At 40.1% G+C, this 26406-nt stretch overlaps 1 protein-coding gene across 5 annotated transcripts in view; it reads left to right on the forward strand.

The window, feature by feature from the left end:
* Positions 1-26406, forward strand: part of ELMO1 (engulfment and cell motility 1) — a 311733-nt gene that overhangs the window by 152705 nt on the left and 132622 nt on the right. For all 5 annotated transcript variants that reach the window (XM_074575423.1, XM_074575425.1, XM_074575424.1 and 2 more), the window contains one exon: positions 7459-7567. In XM_074575423.1, the coding sequence (XP_074431524.1) occupies positions 7459-7567 (109 nt within the window). The remainder of the gene's footprint in view (positions 1-7458; positions 7568-26406) is intronic.

The raw sequence follows: 26406 nt of genomic DNA on the forward strand, positions 1-26406 counted from the left end.
GGATTACAGGGAAAGCGTTGCCTTCTTATTGTGTGGGGCAATTTGTGTGGGGCATGGAGGCAGAAGGAATACCTGGCTGGTAGTTTTCAGACTGGACCAGGTCAACACAAGATCACTGTCCCCCTGCCTGTGCCTGTGGGAAGTGAAGAGAACATCCCTGCCTGTGCCTGTGGGAAGTGAAGAGAACATCCTGGTGCTGCCTCTGAAGATGACATGGCAGCTGGGCCTTCTCATCCTGGGTCTTATTGTCATGCTTTACAGTGATTGGTTCTGCATGCAGTGGCAAAGAAAGGAGGAGGATACATAATATTTTAAGACAAACCACTGGGTGTTTAGCTTTTAATAAAGACAATACAGTCATGCTTCATGCTAAGGTGTTTGTGTGAGAAACAAAGTTTATTGCTAGGTGAGCAACTGCAGAACCATCCAAATTTAGCTTGTGATAGTTTGGCACTAGATTTGTTTTAAAAGGGGGAGGAGGGGGAAACACACCATAATTTTCCAGAATAAAACCACCTATTGGCAATTTTAAGCCATCTTTTTTAGAAGTGCTTTATGGCTGCAGAGTCAAACGCTGGCTGTAACGTTACCACGACAATTTGAATTCGCCCTGTTAGCTCTATGTTGCTATATAATGACATAATCAGATGCTCTTCCCTCCTGCCTTGTGTGAGCGCGTCACTGTCCCCTGGCTGCTTTGCCATAGCGGCCCTCCTGCCTTCTGTTAGCAGTTCTCCCCGGGAGCAGCAGGTCACAGTGCACTTCTCAAGTGATGTGCTGGTTATCCCCCAGGTGCTTGTTCATAGTTGTGCGTGACAAAGCACATCGCAGTCTCTTAGTCTACAATCCTCACATGGTCCTATAATTAGATGTTCCTCAAATAAGGCATGGCTTTGCGTCTGTGTTTCTCGTGTCAGTGGCTTCTTTCTTTTTCAGTATCTGTAGTACGTCTCAGCTCTTCTCTCAAATCTCATCTTAAATTGCAATTCTGCTGCCTTCCTGAGGAAGGTAGAAATAACTGTTGCTTTATTTTAGTTTTGCCATAAAGAATTTCTGCAATGCCTCAGGAATGTGAAGGAAGGCTGAGATAAAGGAGAGAGGAAGTGTCGGAAATTGAAAATAAAATAATGAAGATAAAGAGATAGGTTAGAGGGGACAGTGCTGAGTGAAGGATTTTGGAAGAACACTGATGCTGAAGTTGAGGCAAATGACAAGCTGCCTTAGGAAGAAATCAAAATCGGTGAAGAGGATGAATGAAAATTGAATCTGTCTGCAGTAGAGTCCCTTATCCTTCTCAAAAAGCATATCCTTAGGACTTGCCTCCTAGAGTAATTTTTAAAGCATCTAAATGAAAAGGGAGTGATGAAGCTTACCATTTGTGATAAGGGGGCTTAGGAAAAGGAAAAACAGTGTCAGGAAAAGGAAAAACAGCGTCAAGAAAAGGAAGAGCATCCCTGCAATTTTTGGATATTAAAATGCTCCCTGACTTTTCATTTTGGGTGTAAGGAAGTTTTTACCGTCTTTACTAACTAGCTCTCTGAACCTCTTGATATTAACCTACAGCAGACTGCTAGAAAACTTCGTCTCTATTAACACAGGATCATTTACTACAAAATAGATCTGGGGAAATGCTCCTTTTTAATAGAGCAGCAATGCTTGTTAAACTGTCTGCTGTAGGATTTATTATAAGTATTGACGCAGCTATAGTGGGTCTCGCCTTTCACTTCTGTATTTACTTCCTAATCATAATGAATCTCTATTCCATTGCCAAGCTCTGAGGTTGGTTCAGGAATCTGAGAATTACATCTGCAGTTGCTGTGGGCAGTATACTTTAAGTCAATTTAATCTTTAATGTGAGGGATTAAGGGATTGGCTAAATCGATATTCCTTTGCAGTGTAGGAAGAATATTTCTGTCTGGTGGTTGCATCCCCCTGGATTTTGATGAGGAAGCGTGTAATATACCTGTCTTCAGAACTTTGCCTTCTGTCAGGCATTAACTCTTAGTTGCAGGCAGAAGCTTCATTATTGAAGCTGCTGCAGATTTTTAAGCCCATGGTAGTCAAATGTGGAAAATTTAGTCCACTGCCTCCCTGAGGGTCTGTTTTGTGCTCCTCAGGTAGTGATGGACTCGATGAATAATTCAATGGAAGATCATAAAAGAACACTGCTGTAAAGTTAGAAAATCTTTTGATTTTGGGGGGGGGGGGTTGCGTTGGTTTTAGGTGGGGTTTTGTTTTGTTTTCTTTTGGTTTTTTTGCTACTGGAGATTTCGCATTATATTTCTGTGACCTTGGCATGACACTTGAATTTATTTTACGTTACTGTCCATGCGACTGGTAGATATCTTGTAATGGCAAGAGAGCCTTCTCTGGGTGATGCTGAGCACCACTGGATCATAACACAAGGGGAAGTACAAAAGATCTTGCAGTTAAAAGCAAGAACTAACACATTCTCTAAGATGAACTATTCTTTCCTGTATCTCTCTAAATGCTTTGTTGGACAATTGGATATTGGAGGGCTGCCTTCCATTTCTTGAAAGGACTTTTGGCTTCAGAGGAAACAGAGTACTTCAGGCAATTCGTATGGCTAAATCCCCGAAGAAATTAATCTCTCGCCAGTTGCTGACCAACGCTGCCTGAAATGTCTACCTTGGGAAACATGATCAAGTCTTCATTTCTCTTTCTGATCACCGATTGCTTTTGTTTGGTAATTGGGGAAATGTTTCTCTTCCATTTACAGCAAGAATTTGTAAATAAGAGAGGAGAAATATATGTAGTAGATAATTTAAAAATAGTAAAAGCCATACAGATTTGTATTCTGCAACAAATACTGTCAGATTGCCGTGCCTTAATGGGCTACAGTTTCATCTGTAGAAATGTCAAGAAAATGGATAACACTGGTTTCTTAAAAATTTCACCTCCTTGCATTTTTAAAAACATTTTTAAACCTCTTCCTTTCTCTTCTTCTGCTAGTCAATTAATCTCATTCTTGAGATATAATTTTGTTCTCGTTCTATGCTTCTCTCACTCACTTTCTCATTTTTCCTCCCTTTTTCTGAGCTGCAGTTTTGTGGGGGGAGGGTGGTTGTTGTTTTTGTTTATTTGGTGTTTGGTTGTTGTTGTGTTTGTTTGTAAGAGCAATCTACTTCTTAAAAAATCAGCTCTTTTTTTCTTTCTTGTCTTGCTTTGTTAATGTCTTTTCATCACTCAAACTTTTCCTGGCTGCTCTCTCTTGGTAATTTTCTTTCCCTTTTGTTTTCTTTTTCTTGAGATTTTTGTCTGGATTTTTTTTGCTTTTTTCTGAAGAAAAAAAATATGGTTTTGTTGTTATTGAGTGCTACACACATCGCGGTGATTTTCTGCTTTGCCTCATGGTAATGGGCAGTATTGATCAAAGGAGCAGAGGAAGAGAAGAGGATCTGCAGCATTTAGTGCTACCATACTCTGAGCTGGGTTTTGGCTTTTTGCTGTTTAGCATCTAGTGTATTAGAAGCCACATTTCCATACTGGACCTTCCCAGTTGTGTAGCTCTGCAAGGACTGAAGAAGGGAAAAACTGGCAGAAGTAGATTCCTAATATCAAAGTAAAGGTCAGCCAAGCAGACCAGAGTTGAGGTAGGATTGAGGGAAGATGGAATATGTCGGCAGTGTGCCCAGGTGGCCAAGAAGGTCAATAGCATCCTGGCTTGTATCAGAAATAGTGTGGCCAGCAGGACTAGGGAAGTGACTGCCCTCCTGGACTTGGCAGTGGTGAGGCTGCGCCTTGAGTACTGTGTCCAGTTTTGGGCCCCTCACTACAAGAAAGTCATTGAGATGCTAAAGAGTGTCCAGAGGAGGGCAATGAAGCTGGTGAGAGGTCTAGAGCACAAGTCTTATGAGGGGCGGCTGAGGGAGCTGCGGTTGTTCAGCCTGGAGAAAAGGAGGCTGAGGGGAGACTTTATCACTCTCTACAACTACCTGAAAGGAGGGTGTACAGAGGTGGGTGTTGATCTCTTTTCGCAAGTAACAAGAGATGAGAAGGGAGGGAACAGCCTCAAGTTGCTCCAGGGGAGGTTTAGATTGGATATTGGGAAAACCTTCTTCACTGAAAGGGCTGTCAGGCATTGTAACAGGCTGCCCAGGGAAGTGGTTGAGTCACCATCCCTGGAGGTATTTAAAAGTCATATAGACGTGGTGCTTAGGGACATGGTTTAGCAATGGACTTGGCAGTGTTAGGTAGATGGTTGGACTCAATGACCTTAAAGGTCTTTTCCAACCTAAATGATTCTATGGTGCCAAGAGTTCTCCTGCAATGTCCATAGTTTCTGCCTTAAAATATTTTAAAATATTTGTTTCCCCTAAGCAAAATGTAACCGCCATACCCGCTGATTGTGAGATGTCTGGTGGATCTGCAGCTCGCTGTGGATTTCTGAGGGGGAGGAAGAGGAAGATAATAGGGTGCAGCCACTTCACGAACATTAATGATAGACCTCCATTTGACTGAAGGTTGTGTGGGCTTTGTGATTTCCTCAGTACTTTCCTTTCCTTGGTAAAATAACTGTTGTGATAGAAACGTGAATCAAGCCAGCAGTATGCTCTGTAGACATACAGAAGTATTTTCAGTCTGGAGCTGTGTGTTATGTTTCTTCCCCTGCTATTGTTTTCACCAGTTTATGAAGTAAACATGTCCATTCTCTGCTTATTTCTCCTCCATAACCAGAGTGATAAAGGAAATAACATTAAAATCATGCCCTTATCAGCTGTATTTATAGCTTTTTACTTTGGAACAGGATATGAGTCGCGAAGTCGTGAAAAGAGTATTACAAATATAATAATGAATGTTGTAAATCTGTTGCCAAGATTAGGAATGATTTCTCTTTGGGTATTTATAAGAACCTCTTTTTTTTTCTTTCCCTCTTTACCATTGCTGTTTCTTACTGAAGATCCGTATCTGTCAAATTTGCCTACAGATATTTAGATGTAGTAAAGGGCCTTCCATCTTCCTTTCTTACAGAAACGTTAACATGTCAGCTTTGCCTTGTTTTGCACAGCAAATGCTAAAACATGATGCTTGCAGAGAGTGTGTCTGAGGATCATTTCAAGGCTGCTTTACATATTGATTACTCAAATTGCCATTTAATTTGCTGTATAGCAATACACAGTGCCTTAACTATTTCTCTGACATTCTTATTGATTGCTGTAATTCTGCCTTCCATTATATGCATATATGGTGTCACCATTAAATATTTATGTGCTCATGAAATGTTAATATGTCGGGTTAATGTGAAACTCAACAAAATGCATTTGCCAGAAGCGAGCAGGAATGCTGATTCGAGTGCTTCCCTTCCCCTCCCCCTTACCCTTTCATTTTGCCTCTCCATTGATTTTATTACCAGTGTTTCTCTGCTGTATCTAAATCTGTGTCAAAGCGGCTCCCCGCTCCAGTATGCAGATTTTATGTTTTATTATGTGAGAGATAAAACACAATAATAACAAAACAAGAGAAGCGATCTCAGGGAGGTGTTGAGATACAGCTTTACATTGCGCTTGTGCTACTCTATCATCGCTCCTGCGTTTGGGTATGGAAATGTAGCACTATCCTCCATGAAAGAGACTGAAGCAGGATGACTCATCCAGAATGCAAAGTAATATTCACATGTTCCTTGAACAGTGGCTGCAGCAACGTAAAACAAAAATTGCAGGGGTGTTTCTTTGATTTGGTACAGCTGTTATCCAGAGGTGACATGGAACAATTAGATGTAATTTAAACCAAAACTTTGAGAAGGAAAAGTCTGCCCCCCTGGCAGACTGGTGAATGTGATTCTGACACCGGCCTGGTGGAAAAGCCCAATAAAAATTTATGGGGGTCAAATATTTATCATATTCCTAATGACTTTCTAAACATCTGTGGGAAGTCTAGGCGATTTAAAAATACAACAACACAACAACACTGGGAAGCAAGAGAAAACAATCATCCACAAACACAGAAAGCAACCATCCTTTAAAATCCCGGGGTGATGGTTGGGGCAGAGTATCAGCTAGAGGCTGCCCTTTTGTACAGCAGGACTAGAATAGATGCTTGGTGAAGAGTCTTTGGCGTACTCTGTGAAGCACGTAACTTTCTTACTTGCTTCTGGGTTTTCCCTCTTTTCTCACTTTTAGCTTTAACTGCTTCACAGAGCAGGCTTCTGCACATAAGAGAGCATGAAACAGTCACAACTAAGATCTAGGAAGAGAGGGAAAAGGTTTTGCTGGCATCCAGTGTTGCCTTGGTCCTCTTCTGCTGATTTTGGGTGAAGTTCCAGACTTGGAGCTTTTTGCAAAGCTTTCTTTGCAGCCAAGATTGAAAGATTTAAAACAAACAAACAAATAAAACCCCAAACAAAATCACAGCCAACGAAAAAGCCAAACAAACTAAAACATGAAGATGATGGGAGTTAAGGAGGCTGGAGGAGTGCAAAGCAGAGAGCAATGTCTGAACAGCTGTTTGTGAAGAAAATTTAGAGAGCCTCTGACGTTCTCTGGTGCTTGGCAAAATCTCTTACCTTTGAAATTTCGTTTTCTTCCTCTGTCCCTTATCCCCAGGCGATGCAGCAGCTGTTTAGGATGTGTTTTGTTTCTTTTCTTGAAGTAGCAAAGTTTGTTACTGCAAAGACAATTCATACCGTGAATTTGTTTTGACCATTTCTGTTTTGCTCTCTTTTCAGGCTCACAGCTTCAATGAAATCTATAGTATTTTTAAAAGTCATTTGTTTGTCTACAGTGAAATCTCTCTTTTAGTTGTAGTACCAGGGAAAACTTCATCCCAACAGTGTCTGATATTGTCTAACTTAATGGGTGTAAAATTGTGCAAGGAATTATTTTCTCCCATTTATTTTGCAGTGTCACTCAACACAGAATACAAAGCTCTCCCTGCTTCATTTTTGGGGCATAGTTCCCTGAAATGCTTTACATGCAAGCACAGGTTTCTTCCATAATAGAGAATTTGTGCGCGTTTTCTTCCTTTGTGGGCGTCAGTTTGATTTTTTGACACTTGAACCTTTTTTGGAGCCTGAATCCAGCTATGTAATTTCTGTCCCACTTTTTTATTTTATAGTTCCTTCTAGGTGTGTTCATGTCCATAAATCATTATATCTAATTTCCTTTAACCGGAAAATTTGAAATTAAACAATTTCTTTGGCTTCTTCTGCAATCTCTCCAAGCCAGGGATGGTGCAGAACAGCAATGAGAGCAACATTGCCTAGGAATGGCAAAGCTTCCCAGTTGGTCACGGAGCAGCACTGCTTCTGTGTTGCTAACTGCCTCGGGCAGATACAGGTCGTTTAGCTGGGGGAAGGGCTAAGGTTTATGAAAACAGAGCCTCCACATACAGTTTCCTAAATTCAGCCTGGTATATCTTGTAAATATTGGATGTGGAGGACAGTACTTCAACTCATGGGTTCTTCAAGCTGACTATTTTCCATTTTGATTCCTCCTTCAGATTGTCCTGGAGAACAGCAGTCGAGAAGACAAGCATGAGTGCCCATTTGGCCGAAGCAGCATTGAGCTGACAAAGATGCTGTGTGAAATACTGAAAGTAGGAGAGCTACGTAAGTTGACCTGTCTGTTTGACCTCTTAAGACACATGGAGTGAGTTCAGTGATACCTAAAGTTTATTTCAATGCAAGAATTTTCTTCCGAGAATTGTTTCTCAGTAGGGTTACATATTGGAAGCTGGCATTCAAAATGACTATGCCTCTTTTTCTGTGTCTAGTTTGTGGGCATATCAGGGTGGAGGTGGAGTAGGGGAAATGGGCACCCATTTTTTTAATCTCTTCTATATGAAGCAGGGCAGTTGCACCATTTATAGAGGGGTCAGTTCATTTCGCATCGGGTGATTTGGTGTAGGAGGCTTAGCATTCCAGGGGCTTGTCCATAGATTGATTTTATATGAGTATCGTAGTCATTCTATGTGGGATTGCTCATTTAAACTGACACATCCCATTTTCTCTTAGATATCCAAAGCTCTATCTAAATACCAGATGATATATGTATCATTTACTCTAACAGTGTGATATGAAATATTGTATTTTAATACAGAGTAAACAAGCTGTCTTTGGCTTCGATTACAGTCACTTGACAAATTGCTAGGTACTATCAAACAGAAGAGCATGTCTGTGTCTTCATTAGTCTAGAGTGTTGGTGTTTAACTCTATCGATGTATATAAACTTAGTTACCCATCAATGATGTTTTGGACCCAGGTGCAGTCTGTTTTGGCAGGCACTACCACCAGCTTCATTTTCTTGTTGCACAAGCAGGGGGAACAACTGAGATACTTTGTTTCCTTCAGAGACATTTTCTTCCTTTTGAATTTTTTCCCTAATAAAGATTTTTCTTTTACCTTTACACCCAAGTCCACAGAATGCAATGAGAGAAGAGCAATGCAAAAGCCAGCAAGAAAGCCTATAGGTGTCAATGGTTCTTGTTCCTACCAGGTCTGCAACAGACATCAAAAGCTCTGTTTCAAAAGTATGATTTGTCTGCTAGTACATATAAAGCTTTTAAATGCAGTGTCTTGAGAGAATTTATTGACCAAAGGAAAAATCTATCTGTGTGTAGTGGGCCAGGAGAAAACCTGTGCATTGCTTGCAGCTTCCCAATTGGCACTCAGTATTTGACAGACCCGGATGAAAGATGTCATGCTTACTTTTGAGTACCATCTTAAGCAAACCAGAGTTATCAGGAAGCACATTCACTATGTCTATAAGTAAACAGTTTAGCAACTGTTTTAGATGTGTGGCAATGGTAACGTGTAGTGTAAGGTGCAGACTGTAGATGTGCTTTGAGCAGCCTGGTCTAGTGGGAGGTGTCCCTGCCCATGGCAGGGGGGTTGGAACGAGAAGATCTTTAAGGTCCCTTCCAACCCAAACTATTCTGTGATTCTCTGTTTCCCTTCAAATAACCATACTGCTGCTGTTGAGGCGTCTAATGCCAAATCGTGCGTGAGAGGTCTGTCTGAATTTTTCTGCTGGTAAATTTGGGAGGGGCGTATCATCTCAACAAAGCTCTGAGCCCATGTGAATTAAGTACGAAAGATCAATTTGATTTTTTCAAATGCACAGAAAAATATCTGAAATCCAAAGTTCGGCTTTGTACATGGTGGTTTTGTGTCTGTCCTGTCACTCCATGGGACTTGCACTGCACTTTGCTGCTAGGAAAGATGGTTGATCTAGAAGTTCGCCAGGTGTCTCAGATTTCTTCCTTGCTGTGTTATAAGAAATCATTCCATAAATAAACCTCTTTTTTGTCACAGATGTGTATTGTCCACATGCAGGAGGCTATTAGTATGTAGATGATTTGCCATGTGTGGTACTGTTTGTTCGGATTGCTTCTAATTTCTGCAGATAGTTCCTTTTGTGTTTTAACTTCTTCTTTATCTGGTGTTTCAAAGTGGGGAATGTGAATAAAAGAAGAGGATTTGGGGTGGGGACTCAGTTACCATACAAGGAAAATACGAAAGGAAAGCTATTTTTACTATCTTTGCTCAAAGAAAATGAATTGTCGTATTTTTTGGGTTGTTTCTTGGGTTCTTTTGGGTTATAGTAGCTCTATGGTTTGGAAGTGTGGGGTTAGAAAGAAAACTGAAAAATTCCCCAAGGATAGCTCTGGCTAAGGGACGTTACCTTTTAATGTTCTGAAGCCACTTGCTTTGGTGTTCTTAAAGCTGCGAGTCACTGGGATGCTCGGTGTGCTGGTTTGCAGCAGGCCCCCATGGTGTTTTTTCATAGGCGTGTGACGTTGTACAGAGAAGATTTGATGCTGAGGAGAAGTGCAGTGGTGCCTCCGTTGACAGAAACCAGATGTAGCACGACCGACTTCTGTGAAGTCATGCTAATCTACACCCACAGAGCATCTGTCTCTGGATGCGGCAATAAGATTGCATCGTAGCCTTATATTCACAGGGGACAGAGCTAAGGTTACCTCTAACTCATCTTGACGATTCACCTGTTCACCAGTATGTTCCCTTAATGATTTTGTTTATGTGGAACTCTAATTGTCATTTTAAAAGGCTGTAATAAAGTACACCTTTAAAATAATGTACAGAAAGCAGATTTCTTGAAAGTGTCTGTCACAGGTGCGCATCTTAAATGACCTGTGATCAGCCATATACTTTGTTGAGAAGTGCAAACTAGAACTGACATCTTAGGAAAATGTACATTCAGGTTTATTCTTCACTTGAAAATAAATACTGTATTGCTGAATAGGACTGGACATCTTAAAAATCAGTAGTTGCAGTTTAGGGCAAAGGTGGGCCTGGTAGTTTGTATGTGCTAGGTTTCAAAATATGTATTTAGGCTGCCAGTGTTTCTTTAGAAATTCAAAACTAGTCATTATTGTGTTGAACATAGAACTTTTTTTCTAACAGTTTCTGAATTGTATAATTTAAAAGCCACAATAAATTACCTTTTACTCATGAAATATTCAGGAGTAGAAACTTTCTTAAAGTGCAGAGTAGATAAAAGCTGCTAGACTGTCCATTATTTATGAAGAGCGCTTTAATGCTGATTATATTCCCCTTGCTCCACTGCATTAAATACCTTCAGGCAACAAGAAGACATTTTACTATTTCTTTTTGGTCCTTTCAAGCACGCATTCATCCCAGTAAGGACGCACAAGAAAGTGTTAAAGGCATGCCACCTCTCCTGCTTTCGTATTTCCCCAAATCCAGCTACTGGACTTCTTAATTCTTTGACTCTGGTTCCAAAACGCTCACGACTTGGAAATTCATCTCTTCTTCAGCAAAGCATTTAAGCATATGTTTAAATCTAGTGTAGGTAAAGAAAGCTCAAGTGCAAGCTGTGAGTTGAGGATATGGTAACTGCTTTACAGAGGTGGACTTGCAGAGTAGAGGAGCTAAAACTTAAGAGAAAGGTTGGTGCAGTGTTTAAGTAACATGGAAGTTAGAATGAAACACGTGCATAAGCCTCTTCACTGAAATCCCTGAATCAGGAGAGAGTCATGTATTTGACTATAAATCTGCTAATCTTGTGCTACTGTTGCTGTTAAAAAGGCATCGAAGAGAATGGCTTTGCTGAGGACTTTCCAAGGCGCTCATCTTGGCAAACACGATGGTAATTCTGATTTCTCCAATAATAGCTTCTTTTGTATATCTTGGCTAACAAAATGATTTGCTTCTTGTCCTCTTGCATCTTGGACCTGACATCAGACAGTAGCACTGTTACCCTCCGATCAGTCCCCCTCCCCCTCTAGGGTGTAAGGCACTTTGAAGCTCCACATCCCTGCATGCTTAGGGAAGAAGGAGTACCCACAGAACAGACTCCTGGTTTTGCTGGGAGGCAGTAACATTGCAGAAAAATAAAAAAATTAAAAACAAGATCAAAAAGACCTTCCAGAACTCGGAGTTAGTAAATTTAATGGGAGATCTGGAGTTCATTAAAACCTAGTATTTGTCATAAGTAAGAATTTGAGCTCAGCGTTTTGCATAAGTAGCCCTAATCCTCTCTGATCTGTGCCTACAATGCTCAGTGTACTTCTGTGTGCTTCTGCTCAGCATGTGACACTCTTCCTACCCTTAAAACCCCTTCAAACTCTCATTCCTGGTGAAAGGGGGTACTTGACTGTGTTACCTGATTTATGCAGAACTGGTACAGCTTCTCAGGCTTGTTGCCCTATTCCCATAGAGGTTCAACTGAAATTGGTTTGTGTTGAAGCTGGTGAGGAGGCTTGTACCTGACAGAGGAACGATGAATTAATGCTGTGCGCACTGAGGAAAGACAGCGCTACCACCGGAGCTGCAGTCTAAAGATGTTCTTAAGCCAATACCATTGCATGCCTGAAGTTATTCTGTAATTACGGCATGTCAAACTTCAAGTATTTTTCAGTGTATGTTTGAGCAGGACACAGATGTTGAACCGTCAATGTTCTTATTTGATTGTTTTGATGGGTGGTGTTTAGGGGCTTTTGAAAACATCTGCACTGAAGCTTTATGACAGACCACAGGGATATATGCCACGTGACAGGTACACGTGTTGTTCTAAAGCTTATATTGGGTAAATCACTTCTTCACCGGGTTTTCTTGCTTTTCTGTTGTGGGGTTTCGTAGACTTCATTAATTTATAGGCTTTTTTTCCCTTGAAAAAGAAGATCTAAATTCCAAAGTGTTAAATGCCCTTGATGCTGTTTGTACCTGTTCTTGCCATACATTTCTCGTGGGAATTATTGCCCGGGTTGCAGAATTGAAGTGGTCTAGAAATTCTTACGTTATTGTCTGTTTATCAAATAGAACGTGCTGGGCATTAGAAGGTATACAGTGATATTCATGGTTGTGCCCGCTGAGATGAAGGTAATCAAATCTCATGCTTCAAGGAGTAAACTGATTGCTGCAAGGGTCAGGAAGCACTTTTTCATCTTTGCACAATTTTTCCTCTGCATTGCACAATCCATAGTGTGCAGTGTAGTTTGGTCCTGTTGGTCTTTCCCTGAAACCATACTGGTCACTGCAGGATCAGCATTCTAGACCTGAGGACTCGCCTGGTTTGATTTTCCTTTCGCTACAGCAAACCCAATATTTTTATAACTGAATGTCATGGTTTAAATTTTTTCCCCTTGCTTGAAAGCTAATTGCCTTTTCACCCTCCTCTTCCTCCTCCTCCTCTTAAGTTTAAATAGAATAAATCCCCAGAAATAGTAAATAAAATTAGATAAGGGAATTTTTGGTGTTCTTACACTTCTTGCAATTTTATTTGCTGCAGGCTGAAGCATTTTACAAGTCAGGAAATGTTTGTTAGGAAGCTGAAAAAACTTTTCTTGCCAAAAAGGTATTTAGTGAAAGGTAGCAGTTTTCTGTTTAATCCTGAACTTTTATCTTTAGACGTTGATATAATAATTTTAAAGAAATTCTAACCTCCTTTGTCTTCGTGTTTTACTGCATTCATTCTTACTTAGCCACTTTTTTATGCTCTTGCCTGGGCCATCACCACATCAGGTAACTCCCAGTTGCAGCAAAAATTAAGCAGATCTTGAGCGAAGGCTAGAAGATAAACAACATATAAAAACAATTCCAGTAGCAGTGAAGGGGGAAAAAAACCACCCTAAAATAATCCATATTGATCTTGAGTTTTAGGGGTTCCTTTAGGAATGTTACTAGCAAATTAGCCATTCCTATTATAGGGACATTAGATATGCTTGTCCTTTTTGATGCTAAGCTAGTAAGTTGCTGAGTAGTCCTAATTGTACTTTTCTTTGGTATCACAGCAGAATCTTATTTTATCAAACAGTCCTCTATTTCTGCGTGCTGGCACAGTGCTGCAGGAGTGACAGAATGAAACTCCCTTTTTCCAGGGAGATAGTAATTTCTTTGCAACTAACCTCTTCTTGCTCTAAAAATTCTTCATCACTTCATGCTTATGGTAAACTGTAAAGTCTCTACAAAATATCCAGTGTAATCTTTGGGAACACGAGCAAAAGAGCTGCAGGCATCTTTTGAGCAAGATGTTTAATTTTTACCTCCAAGTGTTAGCAAGACAGATTTTGGAACATTACTTTCTACACATGGTACGGTTGGCTTCAAAGTTGGTACAGCGTTGGCTTCTGGGTCAGTTAGCTGGACAACCCAGTCTGCTTAGTATCCTCTTGTGGTTTTTCCTGTTGTCTACAGCCATATGTCTGCTCTTTGATCTCTTTGGAGCGGGGATCATAACTTGTTTTGTATGTGCGAAGTGCTTAACCTTATTGTGTCCTGGCACAGGATTCTTTACCTTCTTTAAAATTACATTTACTCAATTTTCAATATTATTAATAGTAAAAAGCATGGGGTGGATGTGTGAGCTCAAAAAAAAAACAACCTTAAGGGCAAGAAAGAGATGTGGATGTAAGGAATTTTTTTTAGAAATTGATTAATGTATACAAAAGACAACAAAAAGGAAGCTTGATTAAGCGTGAAGAGTTCTTTCATCTGGTAATGAAAGGGATAGCGAGAATCAAGACCTGAAAGTTAAAGCCTGATAAATTCAAACTGGGAGTAAGGTACAGGCATTAGCTGTGAGGATGCTGAACAATGGAACTAGCAGAACAGAAAGATGAAGAATGAGAGGAGAAGGCAAAAAAAAAAATCTTGATGTTGATTTCCTGTAATTACTGGAAGCTATGGCTTTGGCAAATTTGATGGCACAGTAGAATAACAACAAAAAGAAGTAATTGTTATTATACAACAAGTTGTAGCTTGTTTTAATGTGATTACTGGAACGCAATTCTAGGAAATTTTAATTATTTTTTTAATAGGCTATAATGGAGACAATGTAGTAATTTAAGTCTGGACAGATGTGAGAGCAAACAAAAAATAATAAAATATTTTTGGATTATTACCATAGGAAAAAGTATGGATAAAATAAAATATTCAAAATATCTCCCATTTTGAAAACTCTGCATCTCTTCTCAGCTTGGAGAGCTTTGTTAGCTGTTCATTCTGTGTGTTCCACAGCACTTCTTGATTTCCAAAGAAGATAGAGGTGAACACTGAAAAATACAATAACAAACTTCCCTCTTGCACTGTTAAGCAATGGAACAGGCTGCCCAGGGAAGCGGTTGAGTCACAATCCCTGGAGGTGTTAGAAAGACATGTAGATGTGGTGCTTAGGACGTGGTTTAGTGCGGGACTTGGTACTGTTATGTTTATGGTTGGACTTGATGATCTTCAAGGTCTTTTTCAACCGAAAGGATTCTGTGATTCTAATGGTGTCTACCTTGAAGAAGGGAGCAATAGGCAAAAGCTTATAACAAAATTCAGGATTTTAGAGTTCACTTGCAACCTGCAGAAAGAAGGAGGTGAGATGTAGACAAATGTTTGTTGCTTATCTGGAACAATTGCGGTAAATTTTAAGGACTGGTCATTGTTCCGGGACAGTTTAATGATGAACAGATTGAAATTAAGAGATAAATGGTCTTGGAATGCATTCTGGACCTCCTTATTTCACTTTTGTGTTCATATTTTATGAATACGGATTTACTAGAAGTAGCCAAAGTCGCCTGTATTTTGCAGCAAGCTGTGCTTCAGATCTGAAGTAAGCCCTCATGGTTTCACAGCACAGCAGTGTGCAGCAGACTGGAAATTGGGCAGCTGCTCCTTTTAAAAGAGGCATGTAGTTGCTTAATGAATTGTACACAGAATTGAACAATGTATAAGCGCCCAGTGTTGTTTCAACGGCAAATTTCTGTGCATTTCATTGTTGCTTTGTATAATCCAGAAATGTTTGTCTTGGCAAAGCTAAAGGATTTTCAGGGTGGAAGTAAGACAAGTTTCAGGTGAAGAGGTGCACTTGAGGTTTTGATATCTTGAAAAGGCAGAATGATTTGGGGGTTTGAGGACAATTGCATTAGTATAGGATGTCTACTGACATGAGAACAGCATTAACTGCTAATTCCTGTAGTTCCCAAGACAAGGCTGTACTTGCAAAGGCTAGAAAATGTGCAGTATTCTGTGAAACACACCAGACCTTGCAAATAATATCCCTTTTCTTGAGCGGGTGAATATCCAATATCCTTGTAACAACCCTCTACTGAATTGTCTCTGAGGCGGGGAATGTACCACTGATTGTCCCAGGTTGTCCCTGCACATGAAGCTTCATGGATGTTTGCAAGGCCCTGGAGGCACTTCTGGATTGCTCTTGACGGTGTGGTCAGGACCTCTGTCAGAAAGCTTTGCTCAGACTTTTAAACTTTGTTTATTCTAAGTAAAATAGATACCTTTTTAAAAATTTGGATCTTGAGGGGAGCTTCTGAGCTTTAAAAGTATTTATAATTCAAATTAGCAGGCTTCTGAGAGAGAAGATCAGTCAGAATGCCCAGCCGTGGTACTGACCAGGGGTAGGGCAGGCGCGGAGTACAGCTTAGCTGCCTTTAGCTGGAGCTTTTCTCTAGTTAACACATGCTGCTTCTCCAGCCATGCGCTGTGTGTTGTAAACACGCTGTTTGTGTTTATTCAGGAAGCCACGAGGGCTCCTTCTGTTGCTTGGTGGACCAAACAGATAGATACAGGTGTTCTCAGAAAAAAAATAAATCCAAAAGTAGGGAATACTTAACTTTTGTCATGTAATTGTGCTTAACTTTTGGCACCACCTGATTCTGTGGAAAGCTGCTTTAAACTGACTGATCATACACGTATTTGAAACTGGTAGAAGAACCGTTTCCATGGAGGGGTTACCCTTGGCCGTTGATCATTCCTGGTCAATTAAAAAGGGCATCTCCTTGATTTATTTTTTTGCAAGAGCGTTTTCTCAGAGTTCATCAAAACAACAATGAAAACAGAGTAATGAGAGCCTGAGATCTCAGTATATTTTCTTTAAATTATTTGTCGTTCACTAGCAGTATTTAATTGTAAAACATGGTCACACTGCCCTTAGCGTACTTTGTTTTAAATCTTTACCAGTCCAGCTCTGTCTTTGCAAGTAAGAATAACAGTAATGGTGAGTAACCTGAAGGACTGGAGCTGCACTGCAGAGGTGACACAGATTTTTAACATTGGGTTATTCATGTTATGTATGCGTTGAAATACTTTAATTTCTGAAACTTTCATTTCATCACTTTTGTTTCTGTTGAAATGCTTGCTAATGAAAAGCTTAAGAAAATTAGTTTCTAACAATTAAACTTCACTTGCCCTTCTCGAAGAAGCGTAGATTAGCTGGAACGGTGACAGGAGAAAGCTATGGACCCTCAGGCCTTTTACAGACCTTAGAGATGTTCACATTCAGCGAGAACTTTTAATAGTGCTGGCTACGTAAAATAATAACAGGAGTCTGCAGGGTTATATTTTCTCTGTTCCATGAAGAAGGATTCAAAAAGTGAGTACAGCCACTCTTGAAACTGCCCTTTACTTCTTTACTCCACGTGTGGCATTCTTTATTCCTGGATTAGCACAAACTGCATAAACGTTTAAATGTTGTGAATACATTTTCATGGAAGGTTTCTTTACATGTGACAGGGAACTGAATTTCGTGTTCCATAATATTTCTGGTCTATTTGTGCTAGTTTTGCCGTGGCTATCTTTTTGTGAATTGTGAAATAACTTCAGTAGAATTTTTAAATATAAAGCTTGTAATACCCGTGAGTAAGGGAGAGGGAAGGAGATTCTTGATTTGGGGAGAGAAATTCCAAATAGCCTGGAGAATTGCGTTATGGCATTAAAACAACCGTAAGTGTGACGTAGTGTTGAGGGGTGGAACCTAGTAGGTGAAATCGTGACCTCCTAGAAAACTTTGCATTAGGATCTTTGCATTAGTGGGGCATTGGGAACGTAAGCATTGGCACACCTGGCCCGTTTTTTAGCTCTTATAGCTGCACTTTCCATTTTGTTATTTCATGAGAGTTTTGAAAGAAGCCATCCCTCATTCTTCTTGGGGGCATGCTATTCCTCTCGTGGTTTTTTTTGCTCAGTGGGTTGATCTGTGCTCTCAGGACACCTCTCAGAAACAACAGAGTCTCCTGTAATTCCGGATCACCAGTTTTTGGACAAATTAGAGCTGCAGTCTTTGTAAACACTAGTTGTGTGCCTATATATGCTGAGAAGTCATCAGAGGAACATAATTATATGCTGCCTACTCCAAGAGCCCATCACAGTAGGCAGCTTATTAATGAGGAGACGCGCATGCATGCACCCATACAGACTCTTCTTGGTCTTTGTCTTTGAAGCCAGGTTGTCGTATGAATTTAGACTCCCATAATTTTTTATTTCTTGTATTGAGAATATCGTAACAAAATGGAGCTCTCTATGAAGAGTTATTAGATATGTAAATTCTTTGACAGAAGAGTTGTTAGCAGCCTCTAAATGCTTTTTAATGTACTGTGCCCCTTTGGCACAGAGAGCCATGACTCTATTCTGGATCTTTCCAAGTTGTTTTTGAAGGAAAAATTCATGGCTCAAGTTAGAGATATCTCTATTTTTTTCCCTTAAGTCTTGTTCGTTACTGACGTTTGTACAGACTTTATTCTTTTTCTTGCCATTTCAAATGCTGTGTATTAACAGACCTCTGGCCTCCAGCAGTTCTAGGTTCCCACTCTTTCAGGATCAAGCTATCTGCTTATTTTTCGCGGGCCTTTGTGTTTTATATGTGCACAGCTTGCTAAATTACTTGCTAATAATCCCCCAACTGGCTGGTGGCTCTATTTTCTTCCCTAATTACCACTACAGAGCATCAGTCTAACTATTCTGTCGAGCCTAAGAAAGGACTTAAAACATCCATCAGCTCTATCAAAGACCCACTTGATGACAGACACTTAAAAAACCGTAGCATAATAATGTTAGCTATAGGCATGTATGAAGTGACTGATAAGGAGCTAAGGAAAAGTGATGGACTCTTTGTTCATCTGAAGTAGGTTATCAAGACACAAAAAATAATTGGTTGTTTGTGTACATAGGAGTGTGAAAGAGCTTGTTGGTGTGACACTGACATTCTTAAGCTTTCTGCAATAAGTTTTCTTCTGGTGGATAATAAATCCTTTGGTCGTTTGGTTGCTCTTTGGGTATATTTCATTTTTAAGTTTACAGCCTCTCAGCACAAAACGTAGTTGGTATTTGCATTGTAAAATTCTAAAGCAAGATCTCTGATAGTTTGTTCTTTGGGCCTCTCCAAGCACTCAGTGAGGATTAAGCACCAAATTTACCAAAGCAGAAAGCAAAGGAAATCACCTTATAACCGTACATTTCGCTTGTGCTCATCTTAACATTGAGAATATATTTTGTCCTTTGTGTGTTCAGCTGTCCAGAGTTTTTGGTGTCTGGTGTAGAATACTGTTGTTTCAGTCGGGACAGACAAACGACAAGACTCTCTTTGAAGGGTTAAGTTAAGCTTTTTTCTTTATTACAAACTTGGCTTTCTTATATACCTAATCTTTTGTTCACGCTCCGTTCACGCGTTCTTTCTACGCTTTCAATTAGTTAGGTTACATAGCACACACGCTCATAGCTACAATGCGATTGGTTATTGAAATCCTGTTCACATTGCTCAAAATCTGGCTTTCTCACAGCCTAACTCTCCTTGTTCTCTGAAGCAATCTTCTTCTTTCTCCTTTTTGTTACATTGTCCTTATACGACGCAACTCGCGGCTTTCTTATGGGTACACTGCAATCTCTATCTCTTCTGTCAAAGGGTCTATGGACCCACCATATCCCCTAACAGAATACAATTCCTCATCAATGACAGGACATTGTTTAGCTGAACCAGACAGGACTGAAGAGAATTCAGCATGGGTTTATTACAGGGCGGAGCAGAGCTCGCAGGACCAAGCTTCAGGCTCTCATATTCCAAGTTGTAGGCTGGAGAGTATCTCAGGGAATAGCTCAGTTGCCGTTCATCTGGGGCTTTTAGGGTAGATGCCAAACCTCTCCTCAGACATTTCAGGGTGTATGCCTAAGTAGGAAAAGTTACCTTAAGTCTTAAATAGGCAAAAAAATTGGCTGAGCCGTAACACAGGAGTGTTACTGCTAAATGTGTTTTGCTACCGGCAGAGACTGCTATCAAAATAGATTAAACCATTTTGGAAGAGGAAAAAATTATCGGAGCCAGTGCCAACAAAAGGAACTCATGAAGGTGTTAATAGTTTTCCTCAGAAAAAAGGGTTGAGTGTGTCTGTCTAGGCCCTAAATTTATTAGTTAACAGGCTGCAATTAGTTTTAATTTAGGCTTTTGTTTTTATGCTTTGCAATAGAAAAAATTCTTATGATTCTTGACTTTAAAAAACAAAAACAAAAGGAAAAAATAGAACAAGAAAACCCCATCCCACCCCCCAGAAAATGTTTTGTTTTTTTTTTTTTTTTAATAAAAAATGTAAGGGCTTGGGATTTCAGAGGTGACAGTACTGAAGGTATCGAACAAAGACAAGCTTTGTGTGGAGCCATGGTGCAACTTGACCGTTTTTGTGAAAAATAGTGAATCTTTTGTTCTAAAATGACTTCAAACTTTAAGGACAGTGTAGCTCTCAGCTTTTTAGTTTTATTGCCTACTTTTCCCGTGTTGTTATTTTTCAAATATGTTTTGCGAGCAGCTTGTGATCAGACTGGAGCAATTCCTGCAGTGACCAGCTGCAGGTGCTGTTAGAACTCGTGGCCCTGGTTCCAGCTAAGGGCTTAGATGGTGGTAGTTTTTGCCTAAATTAACCTCCTAGAGTCTGGAAAGTTCACTGCCTTTTCATATAGTAATCCACGATCGGGATTGTCATAAGCCTGTCATCTGGAAGGACTAGAGGATCACTGATTTACAATAGTATTTTGTTGATGTGCTCTATTTAAAGGCATTAGAAGTCCTGAGGATTGTTTGTGAGGTATTCTTGAGCTTTACAGGCAGATGTTTGGAAGCGTGTCCTGGAATGCTTTTCGCCCTTCAGCTTTCAACAGTGGAGCCATCAGCTACCGCTTCCATTTCCTTCCCCTTCTGTATAGCGAAGGGTAGTTCTAATAATTATTTCCTTGTATTTCAAAATTAATACATTTTGTGTTTTGTGAACACGGAGCACATCTATAGGACTTGCAGTGTAGCTGGTCTAGAACTCAACCTGTTGTATTCTCTGACTGTGCTTTATTTGTGTGATGATGAGGTTCCATTTGATTCTTCCCCCCCCCCGCCCCATCTTTAAATAGCACATCATCATGGTTGAAGAACATTTGAGTTGCATTTTCAATCTTTTTCCTAATATTTGCATATTAATAAGTCATTGAAAAACATTATGTAAATTTTATATCATGGTGAATATATTATCAAATCAAATGGCCTGTAAGGGTAATTGTAGAAAGCTACTATCAACTAGGGAGACTGTATTCTGTATTTAACTTTTTTCCCATACGGTTAAGTACTAAAGACTTGGAATTGATAGAGGCATTTCAGAAACGCCACTAAAATGTTGGAGAGGAGGCATACCTTGTTGGGCTTTTGGGGGGTTTGGTTTGGTTGGTGGGTTTGGTGTTTGGTGGGGATTTTCTTGTTTGCTTGGTTTGGGGGTTTTTTGCTTGTTTGTTTTGGGATTTTTTTGTCTGTAAAGTCAGAGTTGGCTTTTTAGAAATGTTTTGCCCTAAAGGTCTGATTTGTTTGCTCAAGTTGAGACCTAAAGCTGTTCCAATCTCTGCATCTGCAACTTTTAAAAAAAATTTGTATGTAAAAAATGTTCTCTTTACCAGGCAATTGAGAGCAAGGGGAAGAGGTAGTGTCTTTCCATTTCTAAATGAGGAATGGACATCACAAGACTGAATTAAAAATCCCGAGATCTCTCTTATTTGACCCTTTTTGCCACCTGTTTTTTGAGATGACTTTCTCTGCATCTATCAGAGTGAGCTTAGAAATAAACAGTAAAAGTACGATTCTTTTGATCTCAGCAGATGGAGTTTCAAGATGACACCAAATATGGTGGGACATGAGAAAAGTTCCATTTTTTGGTACTTGTGGATTAGGTAGACGGGGCACTAGGTAATGATGTATGTGTTAGGCTGACATTTTCAGGGACCTTCATGAGAGTTAGGATTTAAAATAGCATTGAATTTATATCCTTTAAACTTCCCAGTTAGCCGCAGTAGCAGCATTATCTTGCATTACTTAGCTTTGAAAAAGCTGAGCTGACCCTCAGACGGACAAATTTACACATCATCTCGGCACACTGGAAGAGCTATTTCTGTCCCTGCTCCCTGACAATGAACAAATAACCGAGCATTTCCATCATCAGCAGTTTATTCCTCCTCTTTTCCACCCCCAGTTTCCAGGGGTGGGTGGTGACAGCTTGAAGTGATTAGATATATTTTCAGATACCTATTCATTTTAAAATTTAAAAAAAAATAAAGAGTGTTTTTCCCTGTCACTGTTAAAATATGAATTTTTAAAGGTTTCTGTAAATGCTTTGGTAAAGCTGCCACAGTTATTTTCTTCTATTATTCACTCCGGTTTAAAACTTCCTCTGCAGTGTGTGTATGTGTTCCTTTTGTTTTCTCATTAAATGAACCTCTGCAAAGTCCAATATTACTGTACAAGTATTAATGGAAAACAAACCTTCACATGCATGGACAGTCACACCACAAGGGCTGTGTTTTTATTGGGGATTGGATTTCACTTAGTACGGCAGGGGATAATACTCCCCAAATGCCTTGCCGGAGCATTGGCATAGATGCAATTGTAAAGGCTGGAGAAAGAATCTGATGTCACCCTCCGCAGTAGGGCATGCACAGCACACGTACGTACGCAAAACGTCCCGTGGCATAACAACTGATTCACTCAGATACTAATTCTCACTTCCCTGTGAAACTCAGAGTAAACTTCCCCAGGATTTTTCCTGATTTATAAAACTCATGTTTATCCATTCACAGAAGAGATGCAGTGTCGTATGATTTGCATAAAGAATTGAATTGCAGCGTACGTGTCTTGAAGTATTTATGATCCCACCACGGTTATGCAAAACCTGTGTATTGTGGGTTTTTTTAAGAAAAAGATAAAGGAAAATCTAGACAAAAATGAAGTGCATCTTGTTCCTAATGGGAAGGCAGAGGAATAATAGTAGACTGGCTCGTTCTCAACTAGGCTAAGCTGCCCCAGTGCAGGAAGCCTTTACATTTGGTATGATAAGTTCATATACCCTGGTTATACCAGGGTATAAGAGGATGTGGGGTCAGAGTCTGTTTCTAACTCCTTTGTGTCCAAATGCTTTTGACCTTCTCCCACATCAGAGACAGCTTTTTACAGATGCGGCTGTAACATTGTCAGCTTTCGTACCTAAATAAAAAGTTTGTACCTCAACTCTATCAACTTCCACAACTTGCTGTAGATAGTGAACAGCTGTGTGAAGATTTGCTGTCTTGTGTCTTCTTGCAGTATCAGTTTCACAGTAAAGACCGCAGGTTAGCAAACGGGTTAAAAGGTAGGTAATTCATCTACTTTTCTTCAGCTGAACTAAAGATTAAGCAAAGATGATGTATGCAGTGGTGTTTAAAACACAGATGCTACCTGAGAAAAAGTATGTTCCAAGTAAAATGTTGAGGGTTTGTCTGTCTACTTACCTGAGCTGAGACATGATCCCGGCTTCTTTCCAAGCTTTTCAAGTCTGGCTCCCCTGTATCACCCTTTAGGACTGACTCACGGAATATTGTCTCTCTGTAGCAATTAATGATTATATGCCTGTCAGGAGCCCTAAAATGCATCAGAAGGCAGAAGAGGAGGCCAGAGCTCTGTCCCACTGACAGTTTCAGGGAACCCTATGACTTATCATGTCTCGTATAGCTATTCCTTTAAAAAAAAAAACAAAACAAAAATAAAAACTCCTCCTGGTATGGTTGTATTGTGAAAAAATTAGCACGTAGAGCAAGCCTGTTTTATTTCCTTTTTATCAAACATTCGTTTTGAAGGGTAGGCTTCTGTAAATCATCTCATTAGTGGGAGCCCATCTGCTCACATTTCTTCCAAGATAGTCTAACGTGTGTGTGTTGTGTGTATCCACGCATGCACAAAGGCTTCCAGTTCTAGTCAGTGTTGATTCCCATTAGGCCTCAGGCAGGACAGGAAAGATTAATGATTTGGGAAGAGGAGAGAAAACTGCATGCACTTGAAAACTGGCCTGGAATGGTCTAACTCTTCTCCCTCAAATCACAGCCATGTATGAATGATGAGAAATTTGCTCATTTCAGCTACGGTAATGATGGTGCTTATTGATCGTACCTGGGCCCTGATGTGAAGGCAACACAAGATTTGTTTGTCATGTGCTTATATATCACAGACTTTTTCATCCTATTTTCAAGTTATGCCCTGGTTAATATGGAGTGGAAACCTCCATATGGAATGTTTCAAAGAAATATTTGTTCCGGTGTCTTGAGTCTTGCAGTATTTCCATCCAGAAAAGCCGTAATTACAGGACCTCTTGTGGCAGTGTCCGTTTTACTGCAATGGAAGGACATGTCTGAGATCTGAGGGGGGAAGTGTTCATCTCTCGCTCCTCGCACTCCTGTCTGAGAAACGAAGAGAGTCGTAGAGCAATAGGACTTCTGTTTTCTGACTTCTGTTTTATTACTTAGACATTTCAGAGCTGATGTGAGCTATGATTTGCGAATTCCCAGGAGCAAGACTGCAGCTTTTTCCCTTTTACCACCTGTGTTTCTCAAGTGCCACAAGCTTTTATTACAGCCCTATCGGAAATCTCAGGAGCGCCGTTCACTCAGAATAGATTGATGGTGTTTTGAATCTTGTGGTCTTAAGAATGTATATTCAGTCTTATTTTGGCGCATGAATAAAAAGCTGATCGTGTTTTTAAGTTGCAGAAGAATATATTTAGTGACAAACCTAGGCTGATAAACAGCCTAGTTGCATTTCTTGCAGATGTATTGTCTTTTTATTAAAACCTTTTGATCTGTCATACATTTAACCTTGAATTTCTAAGTTCAGATCAAGGGTGTGTTCATTGATATTACTGTGTTCTGAAGAGAAAGAAAAAAAGAAAGTGGGGCATATACGGGACCTACTTCTACAAAAAAATGTAGATCTCTGTCTCATTTGTGTCAGAAATGAGAATGATGGCTGTCAGTTCTGTTCTAGCTGCTACATATTCATATTGTGTAATCGCGTTTCCAGCAGCTCTGCAGTGGGTTACGCTAGGCTTTCTTGAGATTTCTGCAGTTGCATGTGCTGGAAGCTATGTTTGTTTTTTTAAATGGAAGCTTAAAAGTTACGTACTCTAGGGGATGCCTTTTAGGTGTGGTAGACACAGATACATCACAGCAAAAATAGCTAGGAATTAGGCAGTGGCTGACGCTTTGTCCAGCAGTGACTAGTAGCTTTGAATGCTTCAGTTCTGGAGCGCTTTGAGCCCAAAGTTCACGGGGCTCAATTTTCAGAGCGCTGAATCACTTTGTCAGAAAACAAGGTCTTTGCTACTCTTTACCACCCAGGTAGAAGCCCCAGAAATTAACTTTTGAAAGCCCAAATCAATACACTTGGGTAGAGATTTTTCAGCTCTTGAGACGTGGACAGTCTCTTTGAAATGCATTAGGTTTGAGTGCAGTTTTTGTCATCTGGGAAGAATGTAACACTGGCAGTATTAAATATGATGGAGTCATTACTTCTGGAGGTGAAATATCACCATTATACCAAATTGAAATCTTTGTGCTGAGACATCACTTTCAAGCAAAATGCACGAGCCTGTCAGTATCTCATTTCATCTTGTCTAGGGAGGGATGCAGCCCCCTGGAACAGATGGGAATACCCCAAGTAACTGTATGAGGGCTGTGTTATAAGGAAGAAAGATTACAGGCAGAACAGAAACAGAAGGGGGGGAGTAAGGTATATGATCTAAATGGATACTGACCACATGTAACAATACAATGAAGTCAGTTTTCCACTAAATTTTAAGTTTTTCTGTCTTTCCTTCCCGCCTCCTACTTTTAAAGTCATCCTGTTTCACAGTGTGGATTGGTCAGTTGGCTTTGAGATAATTGATTTCTGGCAACCCAGTTTAGCTTTTGTACTGAATGAAAATGGATTTAAGTAGACGCACGCGTGTGGCTAGAAAAGGAAAGAACTGATGGATTTTGTGATGGTAGGAGCAGAAATCAGATTGATCTGTGCTACTCAGAAGAACAGAGATGAGCAGGTGTGACAGTGGCACAGCTGGATCAGTAACTAATGCAAATGTGGCTAAGATGGCAAAAGGGAAGAGCTATTTTGTGTGAAAATGGGTTGAGTCTTCTAATGTTGAATGCTTGTAAGCTTGTGCTGATTTATTAAATAACGTAGATTTGCCAGCTTGAGCTCACAAATTCCATTCCACTAATGAAATTTAATTTTTCGGTGCGTGACTTCTAATTGGCAAGATTATAGCCAGCCTGGAATTGGCACTTGGTGGCAGGAGCCAGATGTTCCTGAGGCAGGTGTTGCAAAAGATTCTTTAAATTAATTCTTGGTAGTTGGGGGCCTGCTTTTAGTCCGGCTTTTACTGAATTGAGGCACATTTATGAGAGGTGCAGTGAAGGCTGTGGGCCTAAACGGTCTTGTAATAATATTATTTCCACCTGTTTGGAAACCTTTAATGTTTGATATGAAATCTTTCAGGTTATTAATCAGTGGAATTTTTGTCTTTTTTCTTAGGGCTTTTAGTAAGACATAGCTGTTGTGGTTTTGGCCAAATTGGCCAATGGCCGGCAACAGATGCTCCCCCCAGCCTCTCATGCACGGAGAGGAGGAGGAGAGATAAGGAGATTTACGAGTTTAGAAGAAACTAAACTACTTTAATGAAATATTAATAGTAAGATAAAAAGGAAAAAATGAAATAGATGTAGTATATACAAAACCGTATTAAGCTCCCAGGATGATGTCACCGGCAGGCACTGGGGAAGTCCCAGGCTGGACTCAGCAACAGGTAGGAACCGAGTTCCAGAGTTGGAGTCAGGAACACACGGATCGGGATCAAAGGCAGATAAAC

This window comes from Larus michahellis, chromosome 2, assembly GCF_964199755.1.
Source record: "Larus michahellis chromosome 2, bLarMic1.1, whole genome shotgun sequence".
In the NCBI taxonomy this organism is placed as follows: Eukaryota; Metazoa; Chordata; class Aves; order Charadriiformes; family Laridae; genus Larus; species Larus michahellis.